Source organism: Mesocricetus auratus, unplaced genomic scaffold (assembly GCF_017639785.1).
Source record: "Mesocricetus auratus isolate SY011 unplaced genomic scaffold, BCM_Maur_2.0 Super-Scaffold_100010, whole genome shotgun sequence".
Classification (NCBI taxonomy): domain Eukaryota; kingdom Metazoa; phylum Chordata; class Mammalia; order Rodentia; family Cricetidae; genus Mesocricetus; species Mesocricetus auratus.
The window spans coordinates 63280722-63308038 of NW_024429194.1; the positions used below are offsets into that span (position 1 = coordinate 63280722).

The 27317-nt window shown below is 41.6% G+C and overlaps 1 protein-coding gene across 20 annotated transcripts; it reads right to left on the bottom strand.

Annotated features, from left to right (window-relative positions):
- Positions 1-380: 380 nt before the first annotated feature.
- Positions 381-27017, bottom strand: Pcbp2 (poly(rC) binding protein 2). Of its 20 annotated transcripts, none has more exons than XM_040753730.1 (15): positions 24475-24696; positions 24146-24285; positions 23303-23326; positions 23182-23214; positions 22763-22879; positions 19770-19901; positions 15501-15629; positions 14535-14621; positions 12764-12856; positions 11727-11768; positions 10516-10588; positions 9986-10024; positions 9010-9062; positions 8284-8453; positions 381-822 (listed from the first exon to the last, which is right to left on the bottom strand). In XM_040753730.1, exons 2-15 carry the CDS (start codon positions 24212-24214, stop codon positions 786-788), a joined length of 1098 nt encoding a protein of 365 aa, XP_040609664.1. In that variant the 5' UTR covers positions 24215-24285; positions 24475-24696; the 3' UTR covers positions 381-785. The 20 variants fall into 20 exon arrangements, with proteins under 20 accessions (XP_040609664.1, XP_040609663.1, XP_040609666.1 ...); XM_040753729.1 differs by having other exon boundaries at positions 9010-9065; positions 24475-24663; XM_040753732.1 differs by having other exon boundaries at positions 14535-14609; positions 24475-24659.
- Positions 27018-27317: the final 300 nt, after the last annotated feature.

The window sequence follows — 27317 nt, forward strand, 5'->3', positions numbered from 1 at the left end:
TACCCAGTGAACTAAAACATATGGTTAAAGTACAAAAGCTTGAATAAGGGGCATTCTATCGAAAGCTTACATATGTACCAGATACGTGTGTGTGTGTGTGTGTGTGTACACAAGCAAAATGCATACACAGCTTTCCTGACCCAGCTCCAGAGACACACTGTTGCTCTACAATCCAATTGCCATCCTTCATGAGTAAACTTCCTAAAGGCCACCCAAAATCATGGAGGGAAAGGATCAAGGGCAATTAAAGCAACAACAACCAAAAAAATGGAGTGGTAAAACAGAAGAAAATATCTTAATTCTATTCAAACCCAACCAGGGCTATGTGAAGGTTTAAAGGTATAAAAATAACATCAAGACAGGAATAACACCCACATGAGTCACTGTGGCATCCAGTTTCTATTCACAAAGAAAAAGCTCCAGTCCATCTTTTAATTTTTTTTGAAAAATTCCTGACATTACAGAACTAAACTGAAATGTATTAATATTCCACTCTTACATTTCCATGACAAACAAAAATTCATGAGCCAAAAAAAATGGAAAAAAATGGAAAAAGGGGAGAAGCTTATAAAACTAAATATGGATATCTCAGCATAACTGCTGAACAGAGAAAGGAATTAAAACGCTTTGAATTAAAAAAATCATGAGTGGATGATAAAGTGTGTAGAAACTGAAAATGTACAAACTATTTAAAACCTGGAATCGCTGACTGTTGAGAAACTACACAGATGGATCATGGGTGGTGGTGAAGAGCAGGAAGGGATCATGGATGAACCTGCACTGCTCTAGCTGCTCCCCATGCCACCTGTCTCCGAGGAAAGCCTGCAAAACAGAAACAAAAGTCAAGTCAGTTTTCCCAGGTAGAGTAGTACTAACAGGGCATGTCAAGGGTTATTAACTAGTATGGTGTTACGTGGGGATTGTGTGTGTACTAGAGCCAACGGTCCTGAGGCATTTTCGGAAGAGGTTTAACAAAGCATGCCTTGCTGGTGACACCTTTGTTAAAGTGTTTCTAGAGATATACCACTCATTTTTGTTGGGGTGGGGAGACAACACTTGTTTGAAAGGCGGGGATGGTGCACAGCTGTTTCTTTACTGTTCTGCTTACCTCCTTCAAACACAAATACTGGTCTGGGGAGAACACTAGCCTTCAGAAAATTAATGCTATCATGTGTTACAGCATATGTACTAGCTCTATCAGTGTAAAGGAAATCCTTTGTGGGTTGGGAGCACATTTGAAGACATTACATAATTTCAAATATTAAAGGACGTTAGAGGGAAGAACTAAGTATAGAAACTACAGTGAAGAACTCAAATTATTGTTTCCAGGCTTAGGTTTCAGTACAAAAATGAACAGGAAAGCAAACAGCGTGGCTACAGTTTTTAGCTCACTCATTAAAACCTATGGCCTTCTTATTGTGCTAAACCCTCAATGTAAACATACCTAGCTACAGTGCCTTTCTACTTCTGTTTTAAATAGGCCATCTGAGGTCATGGAACCAACTTTGAGGAAAAGTCGTTAAGTACACTTCACTGATCAGGGAGGCAGCAAAATGCCTCGTTTTGAAGATAAACTAAAAGGTTTTAGTCTCAGTTCCATGCCATAAGCTTAACTTCATTAAGAACCGACTGACATCCATTTGTGGTATTTGAAGTACACTGTGTGAACTAATATACAAATACTGTAGTGGGAGGGGGTTGTCCCAGAAACCACAATGGTCATCCTTCAATTAATGTGTTTTCTTAAAGTCAGAAATGATTGCTCCTGTCTACCTTACTACCCTGAATGTGCCTAAATTAAACACAAATGTGAGATCCCTGAAGCTTCAAAGTCAGGCCTGCTTAGTATGCTCAGAGGTAAAATTCAGTATGAAGGAGAGTACCTCATTCTTTGCTACTTGTAATACCAATGCTGGGGAGGTAGAGGAGGACACATCTGTGATGTGTGCTAGGGATATAGTCTAGTTAAATGAGTGAGCCCCAGGATCAGCCAAAGATGTCCTCTCAAAAAATAAGTTCATAAATGTCCTAAGTTGGAGAATACAGGAGGAAAAAAAACATGTTTCTACTCCATGCACTCGCACACATGTACACATGCACTCACATACATGTGCACACACAAAACAGGAATACACGGGCTGTGGGATGGCTCAGTGGATACAGTGTTTGTCATAAGAGCATAAAGACTGATTTTAGTGCCCCTAGTAGACTCGTTAAAATGGACACAGAAGGTGGTCCAGTAGCAGAGAGAGGAAAATGCCTACAAGCTGGAAAGACAGCTGTTAGCAAAGATCAAAAAGACCATCTGGGCTCAGTGGCTAAGAGCAATGGCTGTTCTTCCAGAGGTCGTGAGTTCAATTCCAGCAACCACATGGTGGCTGACAATGATCTACAGTAGGATCTGATGCCCAGGTTGTACATGCAGATAGAGCACTGACAAAAAAAAGTCTGAAACAGGGAAGACAGTAACTTCCACCAGTGCAGTATGGCATACCCTCAAACATCAACATACACAAGCATTTAAGAGTGAGCATGCACCGGGCGTTGGTGGCGCACGCCTTTAATCCCAGCACTCGGAGGGCAGAGGCAGGCGGATCTCTGTGAGTTCGAGACCAGCCTGGTCTACCAAGCAAGTTCCAGGACAGCCTCCAAAGCCACAGAGAAACCCTGTCTCAAAAAAAAAAAAAAAAAAAAAAAAAAAAAAAGAGTGAGCATGCATGGGCAAGGTAAACAATAAGCTTTAGGGATTTAAGAGACATCTCAGGGTTACAAGCATTTGTTACTCTTGCAGGAACCCGGATTTGCTTCACAAATGTCATTTGCTGGTTTACAAGTGTGTGACTCTAATTCCCTGAGGGCCCTGCACATACAGTGCACATGCATATGAACATAAGAAACTCATACAAATAAGTAAACAATAAACTTTGAATGATAAAGCTCAGTAGGAAACAAAGGCTGAATGAAATTTGTTAGTTTAAATCTAGACTTTTAAAATACCCCACCATATAGGCTGGTAGCACTGTGGCCATATAAACAGCTGAAGAACTGTCCAGTTATTCACTATAATTATAGCCTAAGCAAGAATTTAAGGGCAAGATGCAGTGGGTGAGGCACAGAAGAGAAATCTCAACCAGAAACACATCTCATTCGTGATAGCCAAGCCCCTTCAACATCTGGATTCCTTCAGCAATTCTTTACTGGGGATATTTGTTTGATTAAAAGGCCTTTCAGTGAGGCAGTGGTGGCGGCACACACCTTTAATCCCAGCAAAGAGACAGAGTCAGGTGGATCTCTGTGGAATTCCAGGACAGGCTGGCCTACAGTTTCAAGACAGCCAGGGCTACCCAGAGAAACCATCTCCAAAAAATAAAAAAAAAGAAAAGAAAAAGAAAAAGAGGCCTTCCAGACCCAGACCTGAAATATGTTGCACACAAATGTGTGACGTCAATCTGGAAGAAAGGAGCCACAATAACACTACAGACTGAAAGACGATGTAATAAACATGAGCAGCAATGACTTTCTGATGTTGGGAAAGGCCATCAGGAAAAAAAAATCTACATAGAAAACTTTACTGCTACCAGTAAAGAAAACTCGCAGTATATCCCCTGGTTGACTGGAAGAGAATCCCACAGCCTTCTAACTATGAGATACAAACCCAGGGTCTTGCAAATATTCTACCACTGTCTATGTGGAAATCCTTAGTCCTAGCAGATGTCTCTTTTGTGGAAAACACCCATAGCTCATCTAGATTAAAACAAAAAACAAAAACAAATGGTTGGGATTTACCCTTGGTAATAAAAGGTAAACAAACTTGCTTGACCAATTAGTTGGTTTAGAATGACTATTCAACATACTCAGATCAATGAAGTCCTTCCTAATTATCAGAAGGATATTTAATGATCCATTAAAGGAATACAGACAAAAGCTACCTAACTTTTGACATTACCCATTATTATGGATAAACAAGTAAATCCTATGTATGCCTTTGAAATAACCACTCATCAGAGGAAAAGAGTTAGGCAAGGACACCTTGTTATCAGCCGGTGTTAGTAATGTAAGGAAAGCTGTTCTTGACTAAAAGCTTCTGGGCAATAAAATGAAGACTACTGAAGGGTCTTCTACTTAAGAATATTGATTGACAAAGGGTTTTGAAATTCATGTGGGATGCAAAAAGGCCCAAGTAGGCAGTATAGCCATCCAAGCTTAGGAAGGCACAGATCACAAGTCCCCGCCCCTTCACCCGTCACATCACACAGTGAGCTACGGTTCTTACTGTCGCAACTTTATTATAACTAGAGACACAGATCTGGCCAAGAAGGCCAGCTGACAGCTTAACCATTAAAGTTAAAAAAAAAAAAAAGAAAGAATTAACGGAGAAGATTTTATTCATCAACACAGAGCCTAACACATTGTTTATATATTGCAAGGCAGAATAAAGCTACAAAAAAGGTGTAACAGAATGAGAGAGAGAGTAAGAACTGTGGCTCTAGATAAAGATTTCAATCAACAAGTCAGACTCTGAAACAGGCACTGATTTGTAAAGTCCTAACCCTAAACAAGAATAATTACCCCTGTTCCCACCCCCACCCAGTTATCCCCCCCAATGTAGTAAAAAGAAAAGAAAACGGTCACAAGCTCACAACAGTTTGGTTCTCACCAATGTTAACAAAGAAAAACAAAATGAACCAATTGAGGAGGTTCCAAGATAAGCACTCAGTAGGGAGAGAATCTCTGTTTCTCGCCTTTCAGTTTGTTAGTTACACATGGCACAGTAGAGGTGGTGGTGGTGGTAGCTGAAGCCCCGGTACCCTTAGCAGCAGACACAACATTTAGAGCCAGGAGAGGGATGGGTTTCATGCCAAGCAGACTGGAGACACAAGGGGCGGTCGGAAGAGGGTTGGGGAGGCTGGAGGGTGCGTCGGAAGTCCCCGCTGTGGCGAGCGAGGGGGTGGTGGTGGAGGAGGAAGAAGAAGAAGAAGGGGTGGAGGGTTGAGAGAGGTTGATGCTGAGGTGATCAGGGATCGTGACGGAGGCTGCCTGGGAGGAGGGTTTAGCGTTTTCTAAACTGTAACAGAGGAAAAAAGGAACAAAAAAAAGGGTGGGTGGAAGGGAAGAGCACAATAGGGAAAAAGTACAGGACAAAATCCGCTTCAGTTACATCAGTAAGTGCCTTTGGCTGCCATTAGGAAGAGCTAATATCAACTTACAGCAAACTTTTAGATTGTGCCCACCCTCTAATATTTATATCATCACCTTCCCTCCCACATACAGTGCTATTCAAAACTACTTTGGTAAAGACATCTCTCACAAGACTCAGAAAAGGAACCATAAGAATACATACTTCCAAGCATTATATATTGACCCAACACAGAAACCAGAATGAAATGGTCAATCTGGTGAGTGGCACAGCTACTATGGAAGTTGAGGCAAATCATCAGACGTTCACACACTGCCTGGGCTACACAGTGAGCTTAAAGGGCAACTTGAAGACCCTCTTTCAATCTCTGTGAGTTCTAGGCAAGCCTGATCTACAAAGCTACACAGAGAAACCCAGTCTCGATGAAAAAAAAAAAAAACCCTTTCTCAAAAGAAAAGATGGCTGGGAATTACCTAGTATACAAAAAGAACTTAAGTTCAGCCCACAACAGTTAAAAAAAAACTGATAAAGATTTAACTGCAAACAACAACAAAAGATTTCATACAACCAAATCATCAGTTTAAGTGAAGGATCAATTATTCAACAATTATTTAAGAAACATTACATGTTATACTGCAGATACTTAAATTTCAGACAAGGGTCTTCCTTTGTAGCCCAGGCTGACTTGGAACTAGTTTCTTGCCTCAACCTCACAGTTGCTAGGATTACTAGTGTGAATCACCATGCATATCTAACAATAATTTTTCCTGTAGTTAATAAATATTAAAGTCTATGTATAGCTTCATAGCAAATGACCCAAACTATTACAATGGAAGGAGGCAAAGAGTCCAAAGTAGGTCACTGACTAGGCTAACTTTAAAGAATCAAAGAAAGTAGCATTTTCAATTTAAAAAAAAAATCTAAAATCAAGTGTGGATGAGATCCAGGAAAACCTTTCTGGTGGGAAGCTGTCTCTGCGTTTTAACTAGATTTTAAAGTTGAAAAACTCAAGTACTACTAACATTTGTGTTTAGAACAAAAATAATGCACTTCTATTCCTATCATAGGGCCCCATATATTCCTTATCTAAGCCAGGAACAGTTATTTGCTGAGATGAGACAAACTCCCACAAGGTCACTTCCAAGGGCAGGAAACCCCTAATTTCATTTTCTTTAGCTTGTTCAGGGCCATTTCAGTCATTAAGGAATTATCACAGCAATGAGCCACAATGACCCCTATGACAACAGTTCAGGAAGTACAGCAGAAATGCTCTGAAGTCAACAATGGAAATAAAATCAGTTTGGTTTTTTTCATTCAAACTCAGCAAGAGAAGGTTAAAAAAAGGAAATTTTGTTTTCTTTTTTAGATTTATTCATTTATTATGTATACAGTGTTCTGCCTGTATGTATGTATGTCTGCAGGCCAGAAGAGGGCACCAGATCACATTACAGATGGTTGAGAGCCACCGTGTGGTTTCTGGTCATCAGTTAAAGCCATCTCTCCAGCCGCCACCCCCAAAAACAAAGTTATACTTATCCTTATCCTGGCATTGGTGATAAGGCTTTAAAAAGTTCTGATCCAAACCCACAGTTTGGATAGTTTCACTCACCAGTTTAAACAACTCTGCAGTTACTTCAAGTAGTGATGTTTTGCTTCCATACAAAAATAGACACTAACTTATTAAAAACAACAGATAGGAAGGTCAGATTTAAAGTTATAATAATTTGAACTACCTCACCCAAAGCACAAACTGACAATTTCTAGATTCCAAAGGCTTTTTTGCCACATAAAGCTTCCCTCCAATGTGAACTAGAATTCAGGGTTACTAATAGGATCTGTATAGGATTAATATTTTGGACGCCAGGCGGTGGTGGCGCACGCCTTTAATTCCAGCACTTGGGAGGCAGAGCCTAGTGGATCTCTGTGAGTTCGAGGCCAGCCTGGTCTACAGAGCAAGTTCCAGGACAGCCTCGAAATAATACAGAGAAACCCTGTCTCCAAAAACCAAAAAAACAAACAAAAAATATTTATTATGTATAGTGTTCTGCCTACAGGCCAGAAGAGGGCACCAGATCTCATTATAGATGGTTGTGAGCCACCATGTGGTTGTTGGGAATTGAACTCAGGACCTCTGGGAGAACAGTTAGTGCTCTTAACCTGTAAGCCATTTCTCCAGCCCCCATATAGTCCTTTCTATATGAAGAGCTGCAGTAGCTCAAAGGGAATTAACAATGTTCTCAACTAGGGATACACTTGTTGGCTGGGAGGTGGTGGAGCATGACTTTAATCCTAGCAGAGGCAGGCAGAATTCAAGGTTCAAGGCCAGCCTTGTCTACAAAGCTACAGAGAAACCGTCTCAAAAAAAAAAAAAACTCCTGTTGGTATAAATACATAAATACATGTATAACATGAATATAGACTTTATATTCATGAATTCCTTCAAGTATTAGATTGAGGAACTGTTCATTTTAATGTGGAAGAGAATGGCTGCTATTAACAATGTGACTGAGGCAGAGCTAAGGGTGCTCATTTGACTATATACAATTGTCCTACAACAGAAAGTATAGCAGCAGTACCTATGGATAGGGAAAGAAAACCTTAGGAAGTCACTTGCAGATATGAGAATGAGGTGAGGAATGGGAGAGAAAATATGCCCACAGTATCTAGAGCACTCCTAAGCTTGTGCTTTTTCCCCTACAAACAATGGAACACACTTGCCATTTGAGAAATAAGTTTGCAGAATAAATGCTAACAGCTTCCTCCAAGAAGCTACTTAGATGTCTCGTTATCCCTAAAAATTCAATGTGCTTTGGACTTAAAATTCATAAGAAATGACCTGTCTACATGATATGTAAAACAAGTAAAATACAACTGTGCTAGGGCACTGTCCTATTCAGCAAAGACATATACTGCCACCCTGTCCACTGTTCCAAAACAACAAAAACAAAAAGTAAACAATCTATAAAACCCCAATCTAGTTGGTTATTTTCCTCTGCTAAATACAGAAGCAGAGGTCAAGGAAACAAAAACGAGGAGAATGTTTCAATCTGTATCCACCTTAAATAAACTCACATGTAAATCTATATGGCAACACCCTCCCTCATTACTATGTTTTGTTTATAAATCACAGAAAGGCCAACACTTACCTGACATTGATAAGATACTGGGCCAGGCTAATGCTGGCAGCAGACCCAGTGATGGTGACCTGCCTATCAGTAGATCCTTCCACTGGGTTTGCAATTTTGATCTGCGCCCCAGACATCTGACGGATCTCATTGATTTTGGCGCCCTGACGCCCGATTATGCAGCCAATCAACTTGAGAAACAAACAACAAAAAAGCATACTAAATTAAGAGCCAAATAGCTACACAGAAGACCATATATATAACAAGCAGTTTCTACACTTTGTGCCTAAAATTACTCTGCAATCTTCTGGTATACCGTTATCAAAACCTTGAATTATAGTTTCCCACTTGAATTTCTGAACCATTCATATGATTAACTACAAATCAAGGTTAACTCCAAAACAATTTCTCAGCCCAACCATTAGTATTTGTTCTTATCCCCACAGTATCGCCTCCACTCCAAAGACAAATTAACCACAACAATACTTGATAATGAATCCAGCAAGACAGGAATACGTGTTGGACCATCAAAAATCGAGAATTCATCCTGACATCATCCCTCCTCCCAAAGCATAGTTAAATTCTGATGCTCTTGAGGGAAACAGGAGTTCCAGATGCTTTAACAGAAAGGCAAATAAGAATTTCTACAGTATAGGAAGTTCTCCATGTGAAATCTGTAACACAGTTAATTGTATCAATTCTCTATAACAAAGTTTTCCTCAGAATTCTAACCTACTTTATACTTACATCATTTGGAATGGTGAGTTCATGAGAAGTAGTTTGAGCAGACGCATCCAAACCTGCTAAAAGACAGAAAAGAGCAAGAAAGTTTAATGGACAGCATTCAGAATCAGTGATCTGCACATTAAACTAACAGAAGGAAATAAACTGGAAACCCAGCATTGGCTGTTGGGATTCATCACTAACTCTGAAGCCTCCAAGGAGGAAAGATGGGAGAGGGGAATCAGAACAATGCTGGAAAGATTCTTCTGTACAATCAGAAGAGCTGATTTCATGCCATTTCCTGCAAAGCCCAGACTAACAGGTAGGGAGAGAACAAGGGGCAAAAAGTGTGGCATTCTTAAACAGGAGCAAATTCTAAACAGCAAAGCCTCTACACATCTATCCCCCTTTCTGATTAAGATTACTGTTGTGTCCTAATTTTATTTCACCCAATGCTCACTAGAATCAGTGCCAATTTCATTCCTGGTATGATACCAGGTATCAGACTCTTGGCACAAACACTGAGTTGCTTTAATTATACCTGTATTTAGAGTAACACCTTCCACCTCAATGCTCCCCCAACTAGACTTAAAGATCAAATAGATAAAATGGCAATCAGTTTGAGGGGAGTTTATTTCTCCAGATTTATTCTGTCTTTTGCTCTAATTGTTCTGCCTTTTGTTTGGTTCTCCAAAGAAAAAAACAAAAGAAAAAAAATCCCATCATAAACACCCCTACCCATCCATTAGAACACAAGGATTGGGCCATTCCGGCTGGCTAGCCCTAACAGTTCTAGTCCTGCTCTCAACTACATTTTTAGAAGGTGGTTGGCCAGATCCATCAAGGGACCCTCAGGGGCACCAGGCCCACCCCTTTGCTCTCTCAGCTCCTCTCTGCCATGTGCATGTTGCTGATATGGTTTATGGGCAGTGAAACAAGACTCCCACCAGTTTATTAATATAACAGTAGAATACTACAGATTTTTTTTTTTAATCATTACCCCAATAGCCTTTCACCTCTGGAGAGCTGGATTCAATGCCTGTTAAGATACAAGTGAAAATGAGTTTGGTGGTCTCATTCTAACCCTATCGGACAAGTTATTCCTTATACAGAAAAAAAAAGCCCCAAAACAAAAACAAAAACAAAAATACACTACATAATTTGGAACAAATGGATTGTCTCTACCCAAGTCTTGTGAACACCTGGTGGAAAGAAAGGGGATGCTAATCAGATCAAGGTGGCCACTATCAGGATGGGCTATAGAAATATCAGCCTACCCCTTTCTTGACAAGCATCCCCAGACCTCACCCCAAATCTTCCAGGGCTTTTTATTCTTTTATAATTAACTCACCCCAAAATGAAAATCATGTTAACAAACACTTTACCTCCTTTAGCCACAGTAGGTCAAGTTTATACCAGCAGGTGCTGGATATAATCAAGTTTCTTTTAAACAGTTGTCAAGCTGAGACCTTGGGACTGGCCTCTATCTTGTACTACACCTTACAAAAATAAACACTGAGGTATCCATACCACTGAATCCGGTGTTGCCATGGGTCATGGGAAAATGAGACTGTTGCATTGCCAACTGGTGCAGCTTGGTCAACTGCAGGAAAGAAAACAGAAGAGCCCAGCATTAGAAAGGTAACCTGGTCAGCACTCAAGCACATCCAGATGTGAGAATATACACAGCTCCTGACTCCCAAAGTTGACTCTACTATTCCAACTATAACATAGGATAAGAATGGGGCTTACAGTACAATCCAGGACAGGCAGAGTATGACAGGTAAGGGTTAGAAACAGAAAGGATGTCAGTATACAAATGCATTTTGGGTTTATGAAAAGGAAAGCAGTTAACACCGGCCCAACGACCATCCCCTGTGGACTTTTTAATGAAGGTGTTCACAGCCATTGCCAACAGTTGCCCCAGGGACAAGCACAGACAGGCTAGATAAACAAACTGTGCAGTGGTGCTAGGGAAAACACACCATGCAGGGTTCCACCAGTATTAGGAAAAGGGAAGGAGATGGGGGGGCAGGGAGACTGCAAGGAGAGAAGCTTAACAAGAAACCAAACTGGGCATCAACCCCAACAATTATTTTTTCAACTATCTTATTCATAATACACATTCATAATTGTCCTAGATGGTGACGAAATAATCCCTCTCCTACTCTACTTCACACTAACCAACACCAAACTCAACTTCAAGTCTAATGTTTGGCACCTGAAAGGGTTTTAATAAGTATGAAAGAAGCGTGAAGGAAAAAAAATGTTTCTGACAAAAGTCTACATACCAGTACTTTTAAGTAAGAGATTCTTAGTAAACTTTGAGTTGAATTCCAACAACAGTTGTCTAGTGTTCATATGTAAACAAACCCTTAATGCTTTTTCTAACCTTTTTTATAACCTCAGACTGAGGGGTGCCTATAGGCAAACCCAACCTCCCACTCTCCCAATGGGAAGCACACTTTATTGACAGTTTGACTTGTGCCAAGGTATTAACAGTGCATCATGGAACATTTATTTTAGAGTAATCTGATACACAGGGGAAAGAAACTAATAATCTGATAATTTCTAGGGTAAAAGTCAAAGGCAAACAAGTCCATACTGTGGTTCACCTTGTAAGCCATAACAACACCGCAAAGGTTCAAATCCAACATAATCCTGTCTACTAAGGAGAAAGAAATCAGACAATTTTGGATGGAAAGGGAGTTTTCCAAACAAGAAGTGAAGTCAAAACTTACATCTGGCTGTGGAATGGCATACTGTCCTTGAATGGTATAGGCCTACAAAAGGAGGAAAACAGTTCCTATTAAAAACCAATCACGGACAGCCACCCAGTGTGGGAGGGATGACAAGTTTTCAACTAGCCAGGAAGCCAGATTTGAACTAGAGAAGGGGAGGCAGATTGAGACAGTAGAAGAAATCTCACAAATGGTCAGGCCTGGGGTGGCCTTCTTTGAATCCTAAATACAGTAACTTTATTCCATGGATCCTCTTAAAATGGTGTAAAGTTCTTTTTGATTAAGGCAAAATACACATACTTGCTTTTTAACAAAAATGTGGCAAATGAAATAAAAGCAATGGCTCAACTGACCAATCCCCCACCGATGTATTCAAAGTAGTAACAATGCTATTATGAATGATTTTTATCTACACAAACCTGTACCACATGTACTCAAACATTGCCTAAGACCTTAAGTTTACTAGAATCTAGCTAGGTCTCTAACACTACGGACCTCATCACAAAAGGACTGGGGGTGGGGGATGTGCTAAGTCCTGTTCCCCTCACCGCACCCCCTTGTATAAAAGCACTCCCACTATGCCCTCCTCCCCACACCATATCCTCCCAAAAAGGGAGCTGGGTCTTCAGGGCAATGGGGTGGGGAAGACAAGGAGGAAAGGAAAAAAGAAGGGATGGAAGGAAGGAGTGGCTGGTTACTTAATAGAATGTGAAGTTTCTCACATCAGTCACAGTGGCCAGTACCCCCAAAAACACATCCAGGTGGGGGGTGGGAAGGTGAAAATGGGATGGGAAGAGTGGGAGAGGGAAAAGAGGGATTGAACAACAACAAAAAAAAATTTTTTTTAAAAAGTTGGTGTTACCATCTGGTGGGCTACGAGGCCTGTGTGAAATGAGGTGGGGAGGTCAGTCCAGGTCCCCGTGGACAGGTGGTGTCCACAGCACAAAAATCACCAGCGCCACAGGCCCCCCGTGTTGGCAGTCTCGGCTGAGGCGGAAGGATTGAGTGAGCCTTGGAGACTGAACATCCCCTCTCACCTCTAGAGGTGGTCCCTCCAGGTCAGGGTTGAGGCACATGGACGGGGTGGTGTGGGGAAAGCTCGCACTGTCGCTGCCTGTGCTGTACCTGTCCTGTGGATAAATAGAGGATTTCAGTCTCCAGGGCTGTCAATCCGGCACCTTGTCACCAGCATGAAATTCACACCAAAAAAAGTTGTTTATTTTTTTTTCTTTTTTCCTTAAAAAGGAGCTCAGAACACAGATTTGAAACGAGCTGTAATCAGTGAATAAAAAAAAGTTACCTAATGGCAGATGACACTGCACAATTGGGTTATTCCAGTAAGAGTGAGGGGTGAGGTAGCAGAGCTGATGCCAGATCTTGGTCACTGTAAGATTAAGTTGAACCTCTACAGAGCCCACCTTGCCACAAAGAAAGAGGTCCATCCGTGGACATTATATGAACTGATCCATTTATAAAAAAGCCCATGGGAATGACCCACGACAGGGCAACTCAAGAAGCTGCAAGCTTTTAGAGGGCAGATTAACTGAATAAAGGGGAGGGAGGAGGGAAAGGAAGCAAAGAGGTACAAAGGGAGGAGTGACGGGGAGCAAAGGTAAGGAAGGATTGATGGTGACAGCACTGGAGAACCTAGAATCCCATGGAAAAGGGGTACCTCCTGAGGCTAACCCTCCTGGCTACAATGACTGAGCTGTTGCTTTTCCTGCCCAAATACTTGTATTGACAGCCCTTTGACAAACCTGTTTAAACAAATCTCATGCTAAAACAAAGTTCTAACACATCTCAAGATAACACTGAAATATGACTATTAGTGAAAGATCTCAGCAAGACATAAGCTTGTTCATTTTTATTTAGTAAAATCTGAGATAGATTCCAAGTTGATGGTTTCCCCTCTCAAATGGCTTTCAGACCAAATACAAATAAATGAAACTAGTTAAATATAGATGTTTTTAAATAGGACAGGCCCAAGTGGGAAAGGTACTTTAAGCAATGTACCTTCACCTACCAAAATGAAGGTGACTATTTCAACCTGAATTCCAGTATTCTAAAAACCTATTACTCAAAGCACCAACCATCAAAATACATTAGTATCACAACATTTATCAATGCTCTTCTCAGACAACACTAACTTTAGAATAAACCGTATGTCAAAGAGAAATGGTTTAGGTTGCTCTCCCCATCCTAGCCATGTATGCTCCTCTTACTCCTGCTGATTTCAATTATGCCATGGGTTTCAAACCAGTGTTTATGAGGTTAAGAGTCTGGGGGATCACACACTGGAGTTTGGGGGTGAGAGGGTAGGAGTAGGGGAGGTGAGGTGAAGGGGAGGGAAAATTTGTAAGACACTCAAGTTCAGTACCCTACCACCCTATGCCCCCACGGCATTTGAGATTATCGTCCAGAATCTCCAGAGGTCCAACTTCTTTGCTATCATTACTCAGACCTCTAACATCCCACACATACAAAAGCATGGATGGGATGGAGAAATAGGGAGAGAAGTATTAACACTGAAAGAATTTAACTCTAGTCCAAACCACCTTAAATTACCAAATCAATTACTCTTCTGAGTGTCTACAAAACTTCCATTGCCTGCTATAAAAATAAAATAAGGTCTTGGCATTCAAAACCTTCTCCAGTACAAAAAAAAAAAAAAAAAAAAGCAAATCAAACTATGGCCAAAAGTACAAGTTTTCAGCAAGCATGCAAAGTAGCTTGGTGTGCTGCTGGCAAACTAGATTATTTAAAATATAATCTTTGCTTATTCTAGTCCACCAATAAAAATTCTCTTACCTGACCACCTGCAAAGATGACTGGAGAACTTGAGGGCTTGGGCCGGTACGGGATGGTCACGCCCTTCGGAGGGGACTGGGAGAGAGTCAGAGGGGAAAAAAACAAAAAGAGATAAGGTTTCAAAGCTGCTTCAGCTGTGTGGCTATAGCACACACAGGTCAGTTAAATAAAAATTATTTCCATTCCCTAGACTTAACAAGTTTTAGATGATTAGATGTCATTTAAAATGACATTATTTACCTTTAGAGCAACAAGAAAATTCATGAATTATAATTATATATAGCTCACACTAATTCTCACCAATGATGTCCTGAAATTATTTGTCATGATTTCCACACTCGTAAATAAATCGAATTCACACACACACAGAAAACAATGTGTAGATAGATATACTTTGACTGGCAATTTTTAGAATCTCACATTTCTGTATAAATAATAAAACCAAATTTGGATATGAAAGTCTCAAATGTTATATATATATGGTTCACAGACACAAGCAAAATCTTTTCCCTTTCTGATTCAACGCCATATAACTTAAGATGTAATTGCCCTTAATTTGTGTACTAACAGGACTTTATAATTCACTCATAAACACCATTGATACTTTTTCTATGATATGTTACTATTGTTTTGACTATATCCCTGTTTCAAAATGAAAAATGAAAGAAATGTGTCAATGTCAAACAATTCAAAGGATCAATTTGTGTTTAAGAAATCCAAGTCCTTGTAATCTCATCTTAACCATGATACTAGAATTGTTCTGAACTACAAGACTACTTAACAGATCCTATTTTTGCTCACAGACTAAGGTAAGTCAGAACTGGGAAAAGGAAAGTATGAATGCAGGAGAACTTTACCCATCCCCACTGATAGCCACCAGCTTCACCTAATTCTAGTCTCACTAGACTAGATCAGTTCCAATGTCCCCAAATCAACCCCACCTCCAGCATGAGCCTGAGGGCTTACCTCCAACATGACCACGCAGATTTGTTTAACACACTCAATGATGGATTGCGGGATGCCAGCAATAGTGATTGCCCGCTCAGTTGAGTTGGGGAGCATATCCCCTGCCACCTGGACCTGAGCCCCTGTACTCTTTAAGGGAAAAGGAAATTAAAAATCAAAACTATGTTCTTCAGTTCCACCCAACTGCAACTTTAAAGTGTAATGTTCACTACTTATTACCCTTTCTTTCTCTTTTCCTATTCTTTTCTTATCAGCCATCTTTCATACTCTTACTGAGCAAATATTTTCATTAATCCTATTCTGAAATAGGATTAAGTGCACTGGCTGTACTTCCAAAAGACCGACCAGGTTCAATTACCAGCCCCTGTCTAGTTCCAGGAGATATGGCACACTCACAGACATACATATAGGCAAGACACAAATACACATGAATTATATAAACAATAAGGCTATAAAATAAACAAGACATATCATCAAAATGAAATTTCAAACTAGTTGCTCACAACTATAATCTCTGAAGCTAAAAGAGAAGGACCATCTGACATGTCTGTGTCCAGTTAGACACTTATGCAACCCCCGGCCCCCCCCCCCCGTGCCAAAAAGCCAAAAACTACCAACAATCCTGTACAAAGACTCATTTAGTACTTTTCACTGAGACATGAAAAGTTGATCAAGAAGCTTGGATGGGGGCTGGAGATCTAGATGGCTCAGGTTAAAAGCACTGGCTAATCCTCCATAGGATTGAGTCAAGTACCAACACCTACATGACAGACAGTTCATAACTGTCTGTAACTCCATTCTAGGGGATCTGGCTCCCTAACCCAGACATACCTATAGACTAAACACCAATGCACATAAAATGATAGACAGTCAGACACACAGACAAAAAGAAGCCAAGTGGGTGGTGGCATACCCCTTTAATCCCAGTGTTTGGGAGGCAGAAGTAGGCAGTTCTCTCTTAGTTCAAAATCAGCCTAGGCTACAAATTAAGTTCCAGGATAGCCAGGGTTACAGACAAATCCTGTGTCAACAGAAATGATAAATGACAAAATGATGAAAGAAATGGAAAACAGACTGTCTTAAAAACAAAAAAAAGGGGCTGGAGAGATGTCTCAGCAGTTAAGAGCACTGACTGTTCTTCCAGAAGTCCTGAGTTCAATTCCTGGCAACCACATGGTGGCTCACAACCACCTTGAATGAGATCTGGTGTCCTCCACTGGCATGCAGGCAGAAGACTGTATACACAGTAAATAAATAAGATATTAAAAAAAAAAAAAGTAAACTGGGCAGGGGTAGCACACACCTTTAATCCCAGAACTTGGGAAGCAGAGGCAGTCTTAATCTCTGAGTTTGAGGCCAGCCTGGTCTAAGAGTTAATTCCAGGGCAGGTTTCAAAGCTACATAGGGAAACCCTGTCTCAAAAAAACAAAAACCAAAAGCAACAAAAACAGCTAAGCAAGAGGCCAGCAAGAAGTGCTTGCTGCCAAACCTAACAACCTAAATTCAATTCCTGTGGAACTTCACTTGGTTAAAAAAAGAGAGGGCCAGATATCGGTGGCTCACGCCTGTAATCCCAGCACTCGGGAGGCAGAGGCAGGAGGATCTCTGTGAGTTCGAGGCCAGCCTGGTCTACAGAGCGAGTTCCCAGGACAGCCTCCACCAAAACAATACAGAGAAAACGGATACCTGGTGTACATACATACATGCAAGCAAAAAGGTCATACATATACAAGAAGAAAAATTTTTAATTATTATTTTAGGGCTAGAGAAAAGGTTCTGCTGTTTACAGCTTCTCACAGATAACCTGAATTCATCCCTAGCACTCACATAAGTCTGCTCACAACCACCTGAAACGCCAGCCCCCAAGGAATCTAAAACCCTCTTCTAGGCTTCAAAGCACCTGCACTTGCATGCAAATAGCCACAGAGATGAACATATAACTAAAAATAAATCAACCCAGGCTTGATGGCTCATGACTTTAATCCCAACACTTAGGAAGCAGAGGCAAGGTGGCTATAAATTTGAGGTCATCTTGCATACAGAGTGAGTTCTAGGAACCTTGCCTCGAAAAATCAAAATAGATAAATACATAAATCTACCAAAAAAAGTTAGTATTCAGTAGGTAAAGGCAATTGCCACTAAATCTATCAACCTGTGTTAATCCCAGTGAACTCACATGGTAGAATAAAACAACTGACTGCCACATCACAAGTTCTCTGACCAGTATGCATGCATGTGTACTATATAGGAATAAGCGGGGAGGATGGCTCAGTACTTAAAGTGCTTGCAAGCACAGAACCAAGAACACACAAAAAAGCTGGGGAGGGGGCTGAAAAGATGGCTCAGTGGTTAAGAGCACTGACTGCTTTTCCAGAAGAACCAGGTTGTTAAGCACCCACATAGTAGCTCACAAGTACCTGTAACAGTTCCAGGATATCTGACACCCATGGGGAAATAATACACACAAAATATAAACAAAAATTTAAAAATCTGAGGATATAGAAGTAAGGATCACAGAGACATCAGCTAGATCAGAAAAATCTGTCTCATAGGGAGAAAAAAGGGACTACAAATGGCACACGGCTGACACCCACTTTTAATCCCAACACCCAAGAAACAGACACAGACAGATCTCTCAATTCCAAGCCAGTCACAGCTAGATAGACCTTGTCTCAAAAAAGAATAAATGAACCAGGCCTGGTGGCACATGCCTTTAATCCCAGAACTCAGGAGGCAGACAGGCAAATCTCCTTGAGTTTGAAGCTAGGCTGATCTCCAGAGCAAGTTCCAGGACAGCCAAGGCTACACAGAGAAACCCTGTCTTGAAAAGCCACCCCACACACACAGAAAAAAACCAAAATAATATAAATGTGGTATCTATATGCAAAGTTACACATTCTAATTAACACTATCATATTCTGACTCATTACTGAACCAGGCAAAGGCTATATGTTGTCCTAGGTACTTGGGAGGTTCAGGTAAGATTACTAGTAAATTTATAAGTTCCAGGCTAGCCTAGGGGGTAACATAGTAAAGACCCCTTGCCTTTAAAACTAAAGGGGGGTAGGGAGTAGTATGCTAGGATGTACTAAACGGGGGAGCCTACACCTAGTATTTGTGACACCCACATTGAACACAAAATTTGAAATGTGTTTTTTTAAACAGTCAACACTTTTAAGTCCAGTATCATCACACTATAGTCTTCATGGACTGCTAATCACGATGGAGAAATCAGTTATCACGGGTTAAAACTAGGGCTCAAAAGTTAAAAACACTAGAGCCTGGTATTCTGTCCTGAGTTCAATTCCCTGCCATCACATGATGGCTCACAACCATCTATGAGATCTGGTGCCCTCTCAGGCCTGCAGGATTCCTACAGACAGAACACTACATATAATAAATAAATCTTTAAAAAAAATCTAGGGCTACAGACATACTAAACAACTATTATACAACCATACCAAAATCAGAACACCCCCTTTTATTTATTTATTTTTCGAGACAGGATTTCTCTGTATTGTTTTGGAGGCTGTCCTGGGACTCGCTTTGTAGACCAGGCTGGCCTCAAACTCAGAGATCCGCCTACCTCTGCCTCCCAAGTGCTGGGATTAAAGGCATGAGCCACCAACGCCTGGCAAAACACACCCTTTTTTAATCCCATGGTTTTTTTCTTTAAACTGAGAGGGCCCCGTGTAACCCTTGCTGACCTGCATTTTAGTATGTAGACAGATCATGCTGACCCTTGTCTATGACTCCAAGTGGTACGATTATTTTTTTCCTTTTTTTTCTTTTTGGTTTTTACGAGACAGGGTTTCTCCGTAATGTTTTGGAGGCTGTCAGTCCAGCCTGGCCTCGAACTCACAGAGATCCGCCTGCCTCTGCCTCCTGAGTGCTGGACTCCAAGTGGTACGATTATTAAAGGCATGCACCACTATACCTGGCTCCATTCTTGTGTTTTTTTTAGAAAGGGTATTGGTCCAGTAAACTGGCCTTAAATTTTACAGAAAAAGCAGCAGTCTCCTATGTAACTGAGATTACAGACCTGAACCACCACCAAGTCAAACTTAAATCTTCTCATCAAATGTTAACCTTTTCTAGCCATTAACACAATCCGCTATGGGTACAATGGTGTTCCCATTCAGGAGGCGACAGAGGCAGGAGGCTCTCATAAAGATCCTTGTCTAAATAGTCAGGTCAATCAAAGCTAAAAATCAAACTGAAGGGAGAATGCCAGGGGCCGACACAGGACACAACACAAGACACACCAACCTCTCTTATTTCCTTGATCTTGCAACCACCTTTCCCAATGAGAGAGCCACACTGACTAGCAGGAACCACCAACCGTAAGGTGACGGGGGGTCTACTGGCAGCTGTGCTATTGGTCATAGAGCTGCTTATGTCCTGTAAAAAAAGAAGACTGCTCAGAACACCAAAAAGATAAAATAATCATACATACATATACAGTTGAAAGTGAGTAAAAGAATCACGCTTGGACATGTAAAGAACAAACATGTATAACAAACTATACCACACTAAGTTAAGATTACAATTTCTAAGCCCAATACAGCAGCACTGCCTATAATCTAGCACTCAGAAAAGTTAGATCAGGGTTACAGGTAAGAAGACAATCAGAGGGCTGGAGAGATGGCTCAGAGGTTAAGAGCACTGACTGCTCTTCCAGAGGTCCTGAGTTCAATTCCCAGCAACCACATGGTGGCTCACAACCATCTACAATTCAATCTGGAGCCCTCTTCTGGCAGAACACCGTATGTGTAATAAGTAAATAAATCTTAAAAAAAAAAAGAAGACAATCAGAACAAGTTCCCCCTTCCTTCCAAAGGGAACAGACTGAGGAACTTGTTCATTGGTAGAATGCTTACCCTAGGCCTAGAAATGGATCCCTTGCAGCAACACAAAACAGAAGTAGCCATAATCTTATTTTTCTTCACAAAGGTACAGAGAAAAGTAAAACTACTAACAAACTGAGCTGATGTTCCTTGCATTTGGATTACAAATATAACTTGGTACTTAAACATCTATCTAGCATATGCATGAAACCAAAGGTTCTAATCCCAGCACCTCCATTTTTTTTTAAGTATAGAGATAAGGGACCAGGAAATGGCTCAGTGGGTAAAGAAAGTTTGCTGTGCAAGCAATAAAGACCCAAATCAGTTCAGATCCCCAGCACCCACATAAAATGCTATATATGGCTGTATATGCCTGTAATCCCACCATGGGGTGTGGGGACAGAAGTATCCAAGAACCTGAAAGGCTGACAAAAGCTTATCTCAAAGCTATAGAGAAAGAAATAGAAAACATCTGATATCCTTCCTCTGGCCCCAGTGTGTACAGTCACACTGACATGCATAAACACATACACAAAAAGTAGTTTAAGCAAAAAGTGGAAATTTGTCAAAATTAAATCAAATATGAACACATAAAACAATGCAACCAAATTCAAACTGAAAGTCCTCTTACAAAATCAATACTAGAAAGCTAAAATGATTTAAGGTCTATATTTTTGTTTTCTGCAGAGCTAGGACTTTTATATGCTTACCAAACACTCCACCAGGAGTTATACCCAACCTCAGATTTCAACTTCCCAACTAGCAGTTCTATTTATTGAACAAAAATATATAAAGAGCTATAAAGACAATGAAACAATTTATTATCTATAATGTTTGAAATGGTATTTGGGGGCTGGCAACTATCAATTATAGGAGTCCATGCTTTGTCAAGCATTGGGGCACACGCCTTTAATTCCAGCACTAAGGCAGAAAACAGTTCCATGAGTTCAAGGCCAGCCTGACCTACAGAACAAGTTCCAGGACAGCCAGGGATACACAGAGCACTCATACATAAAAAAATAAGTTTTTTTTTAAGACACTTGTCTGTGTAATCTTCATGTACCAGGTGTATAAATTGCTCACTTTTACTGGGGCAGATGGAAGTGCACGCCTTTAATCCCAGTACTTGGGAAGCGGAGACAGGCGATCTCTGTGAGTTCAAGGCCAGCCTGGTCTACAGAGCGAGTTCCAAGACAGGTTCCAAAGCTACAGAAAAACCCTGCCTCAAAAAACAAAATAAACAAAATAATAGCATGTATTTCTATTTGGAGTAACAGGGCCCTACACTTCAAAATATAACATTTCTGACCTGGACAAGGATAAGATTTCAGGGAGCACAACTCTGCCTATGATATCAAAGGCACCAATGAAGTAGCATTACTGCAAGGAGGAGGAAGATGAAGCTGAACACATGGCCTAGGATAGTTGTTCAGTCTCTGAACTTCTAACAAAATCAGTAATTCTTACTTTGCTTTTAGAAACCTAGGGCTTTACCTCCAACTTTTAAAACAATAGTATCAGTATCTGTCTATACATATAGTTTAAAATGCAAAATATATTGGGTGTTCAACAGGATCCTAATAAAAACCACATTAATTTCATTCAACTGTAAAACCATCAAGGATGCGATGGCACTTTCCAAACAGTTAAGTGAGAAAAATTTTAAATGACAAAGTTGGAAAGGATGACGCACTTTTTTTTTTTTGGTTTTTCAAGACAGGGTTTCTCTGTGGCTTTGGAGGCTGTCCTGGAACTCGCTTGGTAGTCCAGGCTGGTCTCCAACTCACAGAGATCCGCCTGCCTCTGCCTCCCAAGTGCTGGGATTAAAGGCTTTTGTGTGCCACCAATGCCCAGCTGGGTAACACACATTTCTATGTAATCCTAACACTTGTGACACAGAAGTGTTTAAGAACATCTTCAACTACTAGTAGTTCCAGACTTACAAAAACTTACAAAATGAGACACTTATCAATAAATAAAAACACCAAAATAAAACCATACCACTGGGGGAAGGAAAGGCTGGAGAGATGACAAAGCAATTAGTATCACCGGCTGCTCTGAAGTACTCTCCCAGTACCCCAGTTCAATTGCCAGCACCCACATGACAGTTCACACCTGTAATTCCAGCTATAGGGCTTCTGACACCCTCACAGAAACAAGCAAAACACCACTGATAAGCCAGAAGGTCCAGATGGTGGTAGCACATGCCTTTAATTCTAGCACTCAGGAGGCAGAGGCAGGTGGATTTCTGTGAGTTCTATGCCAGCTTGATCTACAAAGCTACACAGAGAATCCCTGTCTCAAAAGGCAGTGGCTGAAGGTATAGCTCATTTATATACAAGCTTTTGAACTTGGTGTTGTTTTGTTTTATGCCTGGAATGGGACAGAAGAGGCAATCCTAAAAGAACAACAAACCTCTTCCAGTTTGTCAATGATCATAGCAAAGGCTTTGAAGATGGCATTAGTCGGTCCAGCCAAAGTGATAATTCTCTCAGGACAATTCCCTTCTGAGATGTTGATCCGTGCACCACTCTGGATAAGAAAAACAAGGGATTTTAATAGATAAAAAGAACGGAAATTGTACAGGATAGCCCGTCCTAGATAACAGGCAAGAAACTGCCTACATGCAACAGTATTTCAAATACTGTTCTGCTTGTCTTCAAATGACTTACTGCATTTTACGTTTTTGGTACTTTTCACAAAAATCACTTCCTATCACACTATTTGTCATTACAAATGCTTTCCCCCTTTGAGCTCCACCCCCGTAACCTCTCACACAGAACTTTTTCAGGGTCTTCCAAAGCTAGCAAATCCCAATGTTCCTTGTAACTTACCTCCTCGCGCATCTTCTTAACAGATTCTCCTTTCTGTAAGAGGAAAAGTCACGCATGAGCTCCAACTATTTCAGCCTCAACTGACTAAATAGTAATTAGAGTTGAGACAAAACTGTCTTACCTTTCCGATGATACTGCCAACTTCCTGTAACGAAGTATTGGTAATAGGAAATTCAGAATTCATCATTATGAAAAGAAAATTCTAAGTATTCAGCTATCCAACTACAAACTATGCTAATTACCAACCCAAAGGAATAAAAGGATTTTAAGATTCATGGGGGGGCACTTATTCATTTCCTTGCACAAAGTTCATACAGATGCTATCAAAGAATTAAGATTCATCAGGGTGTGGGGAAGGGTCTAGGCCCTGCCCAGGATGAAATGACAGACTATGGACACCCCCATGGAGGGCCTCACCCTCCCTGGGGAAATGAGGGGATATTGGGGGTGTTGGAGGGAGGGTACAGGAGGGAGGGAAAGGGAGAGGGACCTGGAACTGACTTGTGAAGCAACCTTGTTTCTAATTTAAATTTAAAAATAAATAATAATAATAATAAAAAAGATTCATCAGAGTGATTAAATCCAATACCTTAGTGTAATATGCAAAATGAGGCCTAGGGATACAACTCAATGGTAGTGTTTGCCCAAAGGCCCTCAATTCAATCTCTAGTACCACCAAAATAAAAGGCAAAACAAAATCTTCCTTTCTGAAATTATAAGCTACAACATCAGAATGTTTACCATCCAACTAGGACTGCTTTTTGGCTCTGTTTGTTAAGTCTTTCTTGCTCACTGAAGCTTCCTAGTAAAAGCTGTCCATTTTATTCACCACACTCCATTAGAGAAGAGTGCTAAAGCCAGATGTCCCACAGTGCTAATCTGATGAGCTCCAAGATACTTGTCTGCTTTTCCTGGCCCCACCCATAGCAGTTACTATGACCTAATTTTCCAAGCTAGTGCATACCTTTCCATGCATAAGTAGCCTGATGGTGAGAGTGACATTTAATCCACCTTCAATCACACCGGTGTCCATGTCTAGTAGTAACAGGGAGCTGGACTTGGAGTGGTCAAGTCTTTGGTCACTGGTGGGAGTGAAAGCCAAAACTGAAATATAAGAATGACCAAAATTAAGAGGGAGGAAGTAATCCTTTTTCAGTTATTTTCACTCCACCTTTATCTAATTGATTTTTTTTTTTTTGGTTTTTTGAGACAGGGTATCTAATTGATTCTTTTCCTTTAAATGTTAGCCTATCAGACTTGTAAACACACCCATCACGACTTCATAACACTTACAGATCAGGTTTTGTTTCCAGTTTGCTCATTAATGATAGGGTTTCCACTGATGATTGGGATGAGAAAGATTCGTTCCTTCCACTGGCAATGGTTCTAAGGGAACTCTTAAGTGCACGAAGTTGTACTTCAGCTGAGTACATTTTGAAAAGGACTGAAAAACAGCTGAACAAACTTTACTATATACAGTGAGGGCAAATTCAGCGTCTTCCTTCGAGGCAGTTGGAAGTGAAGGTAGAGTACATACGTAAATGTTCTTAGTGTTAACCACCAAATGATTTTAAAATAATTCAGTTCAGATCTGCATATGGTGGTACATACTGTATTACTCTTTGCATTTCAGAGCTTCTGACATGATTGCTCTAAGTTCAAAGCCACCTTAGGCAAGATATTGAGAACAACGTCAGCTGCCAGGACTACACATTGGGACAGTCACAAAATAACAAGAAAAACAGTTTAGTCCAGGAGTCTCACTGAAAAAAAGCATTATCCAAGATACATTCCACAGCTGGTAGGATTCCATATTCCTCCTCTGAAATCTGATTCTGTATATATCTCAATTCTTTTCTCAAATTCTCACTCTAATCAATTTGAGAAATTTTCCTTATCCTTGTATGTTAACTTTGACTATCACACACTTCTAAAATCTTTCAAAACTTAAATTTTCTTCCAAATACAAATAGGTACATGGTGCTGGGCATTGGTGGTACACGCCTTTAATTCCAGCACTTGGGAGGCAGAGGCAGGCGGATCTCTGAGTTTCAGAGCAGTCTGGTCTACAAAGGCTAGCTCCAGGACAGTCTGCAAAGCCATAGAGAAACCCTGTCTCGAAAAACAAAAACAAAAAAACTGATAGTAGTAAAATTTTACTTCATATTTGCTTTAAAGAATCCCTAGTGAAATTACCAGGATGGCCCATGTACTCATCCTCTAAACAACAGAGAATTTGGATTTTGATGTTTTTGCCTTTAATAACCTTCCCATTTAGCACCAAACACTGGTAGTTTCCAAAGAGTCAAGTTTTCAAAAGTCCTGAAGCTTCTCTAACAGCAAGTCAAGTATTCATCCCTTCATATCAGTATCAATGATTTCTCCTAATTTTGTCCCTTCAAAACATCACTTCATTTTGCTGTATACACAATCCCCATACCCTCAAGGTTTTGGGGTTTTTGGAGACAGGGTCTCACTATGCAGCCCAGGACCAAATGGAACTTCTTAAACACCATGTTGGCCTCCAAACTCGAGGACCCATCTGCCTCTGCAGCTCTAAACATTGAGAGCACTTAAGAGTGGCTGTCACACCTCTCTGTGTATGGCAATGATGTTGTCTTCTGGTTACTTCGCAATGATTAAATGATTATGTAAATGCACCCCAAAGCACAGCAGTTACTTGCTGTCAAAAAACTCACAAATCAACATCTCACTCGTGGAAAAACAAGGCTTATTGACTTAAGTCTGTAAGATTAATTTTTCCCCTCAAATGTACGGAATAAATCTGGTAGGTTTAATTTCGTATCCCTACTCAAAATCCCATTTTACAAATACAGTAATACAAGTTCAAGGGGACAAGAAAACCTATCTACAAAACCACTTAAGTAAAACACGAAGATGCATTTAAAAAAAAAAACTCCAAGCCCTCTAATACAAAAAAAAAAAAGACACCTCTGTGACTTCCTCTCCTGAGTAGGTCAATCTAAGTGTACCCCATCCCGGGAATCCAGCTGTTAATCCTGCAGTCAATTACCCCTCTATAAATAGCTCGGTCTGGTTTATAGCGGCAGGCATTTTGTAATTTCAAAATTCGTTACCCGAGAGAACGTCAGAGTAACTCGGTAACTGGGAGTCTGCCTACCCTTTAACTCTGCAGCCCCCACTCCCCTCCCCCCCGCCCTGGTCATCTAAGCATTTTCCACTTTAAAAAAAAAAATAATAAATCCCCCCTTCCCTTAACTAGAAGGGGGGAGGAAATAAACGGTTCGGTCAGGGGGGGGCGCTGCGACCCAGGGGGGAGGGGCCGGACGAGTAGCGCCTCCTCGTGTGGCTGCGCCAGCGCCTGACCCCCGCGGGGAGCCGCGCTCACCCTCCCGGCCAGCAAGCCGGCCATCGCCTCCCCAACCCCCCTCAACCAACAAATCCACCGCCGCCCCCCCCCTGCCGCGCGCGCGCCCTCCCTGACTCCTGCGCAGCCGCCACCGGGAAAAGGCGGGGGGAGGGGGGAAGGCAGGCTTTGCGCGAGGCCTACTAGGCCGCGCCAGAGCCAGGGCCTCGCGTGAATGGACGGCCAGGAAGAGAGAAGTAGTGGACGCTCAAACGGGACTACGAAAGGCCGAGGCTCCAGACTAGGAACGAAGTCCTTCGAGAAAGATGACATGAATGGAGACAGAAGACATTGCCGGGGGCGGAGGAGAATTTTTTAAGCTTACCTGGAGGCGCGAGTCGACTGAGGGGAAAAGGGGAGCGGGCGGGAAGGGGAAGGGCGGGAGGCCGGGGGCGGAACAATAGGGGCGGGCGGGAAGGCGAGGGGGGCCCCGCTAGCGGGCGGAGGAGGGGGGGGGTGGAGGAGGAGGAAGGGGGAAAGAGACCCCGGGGCGGGTGGAGGGCGGCGGAGGGCGGGCGGGCGGGCGGAGGGCGGGCGGGCGGGAGAGGGCGCAGGCTGCGGCTGCTCCGGCTGCTGCCTCTGCTGGTCTGGGAGGGGGACGGGGCGGAGCGGGCCGCTTTCAACCCCGCGCACCCTTCGACCCCGGAAGCGCTAACCGCCCCGGGGGCCGGCGAGTCGACTGCGTCGTCCACACCTTCCCCACGCAATGCGGACGGCCTTCTCGGAGCCTAGAGCGGCTCCTCGGACA

Excerpts from the sequence above, each read along its gene's own strand:
- Pcbp2 (XM_040753720.1), bottom strand. The coding sequence starts at position 24,214 with ATGGACACCGGTGTGATTGAAGGTGGATTAAATGTCACTCTCACCATC. Across the intron at positions 14,622-15,500 it reads TCTGCGTGGTCATGTTGGAG|ACTCTCTCCCAGTCCCCTCC; the intron begins GTAAGCCCTCAG and ends TTTTCCCCTCTG. Across the intron at positions 5,066-8,283 it reads CAGTATCTTATCAATGTCAG|TTTAGAAAACGCTAAACCCT; the intron begins GTAAGTGTTGGC and ends CCTCTGTTACAG.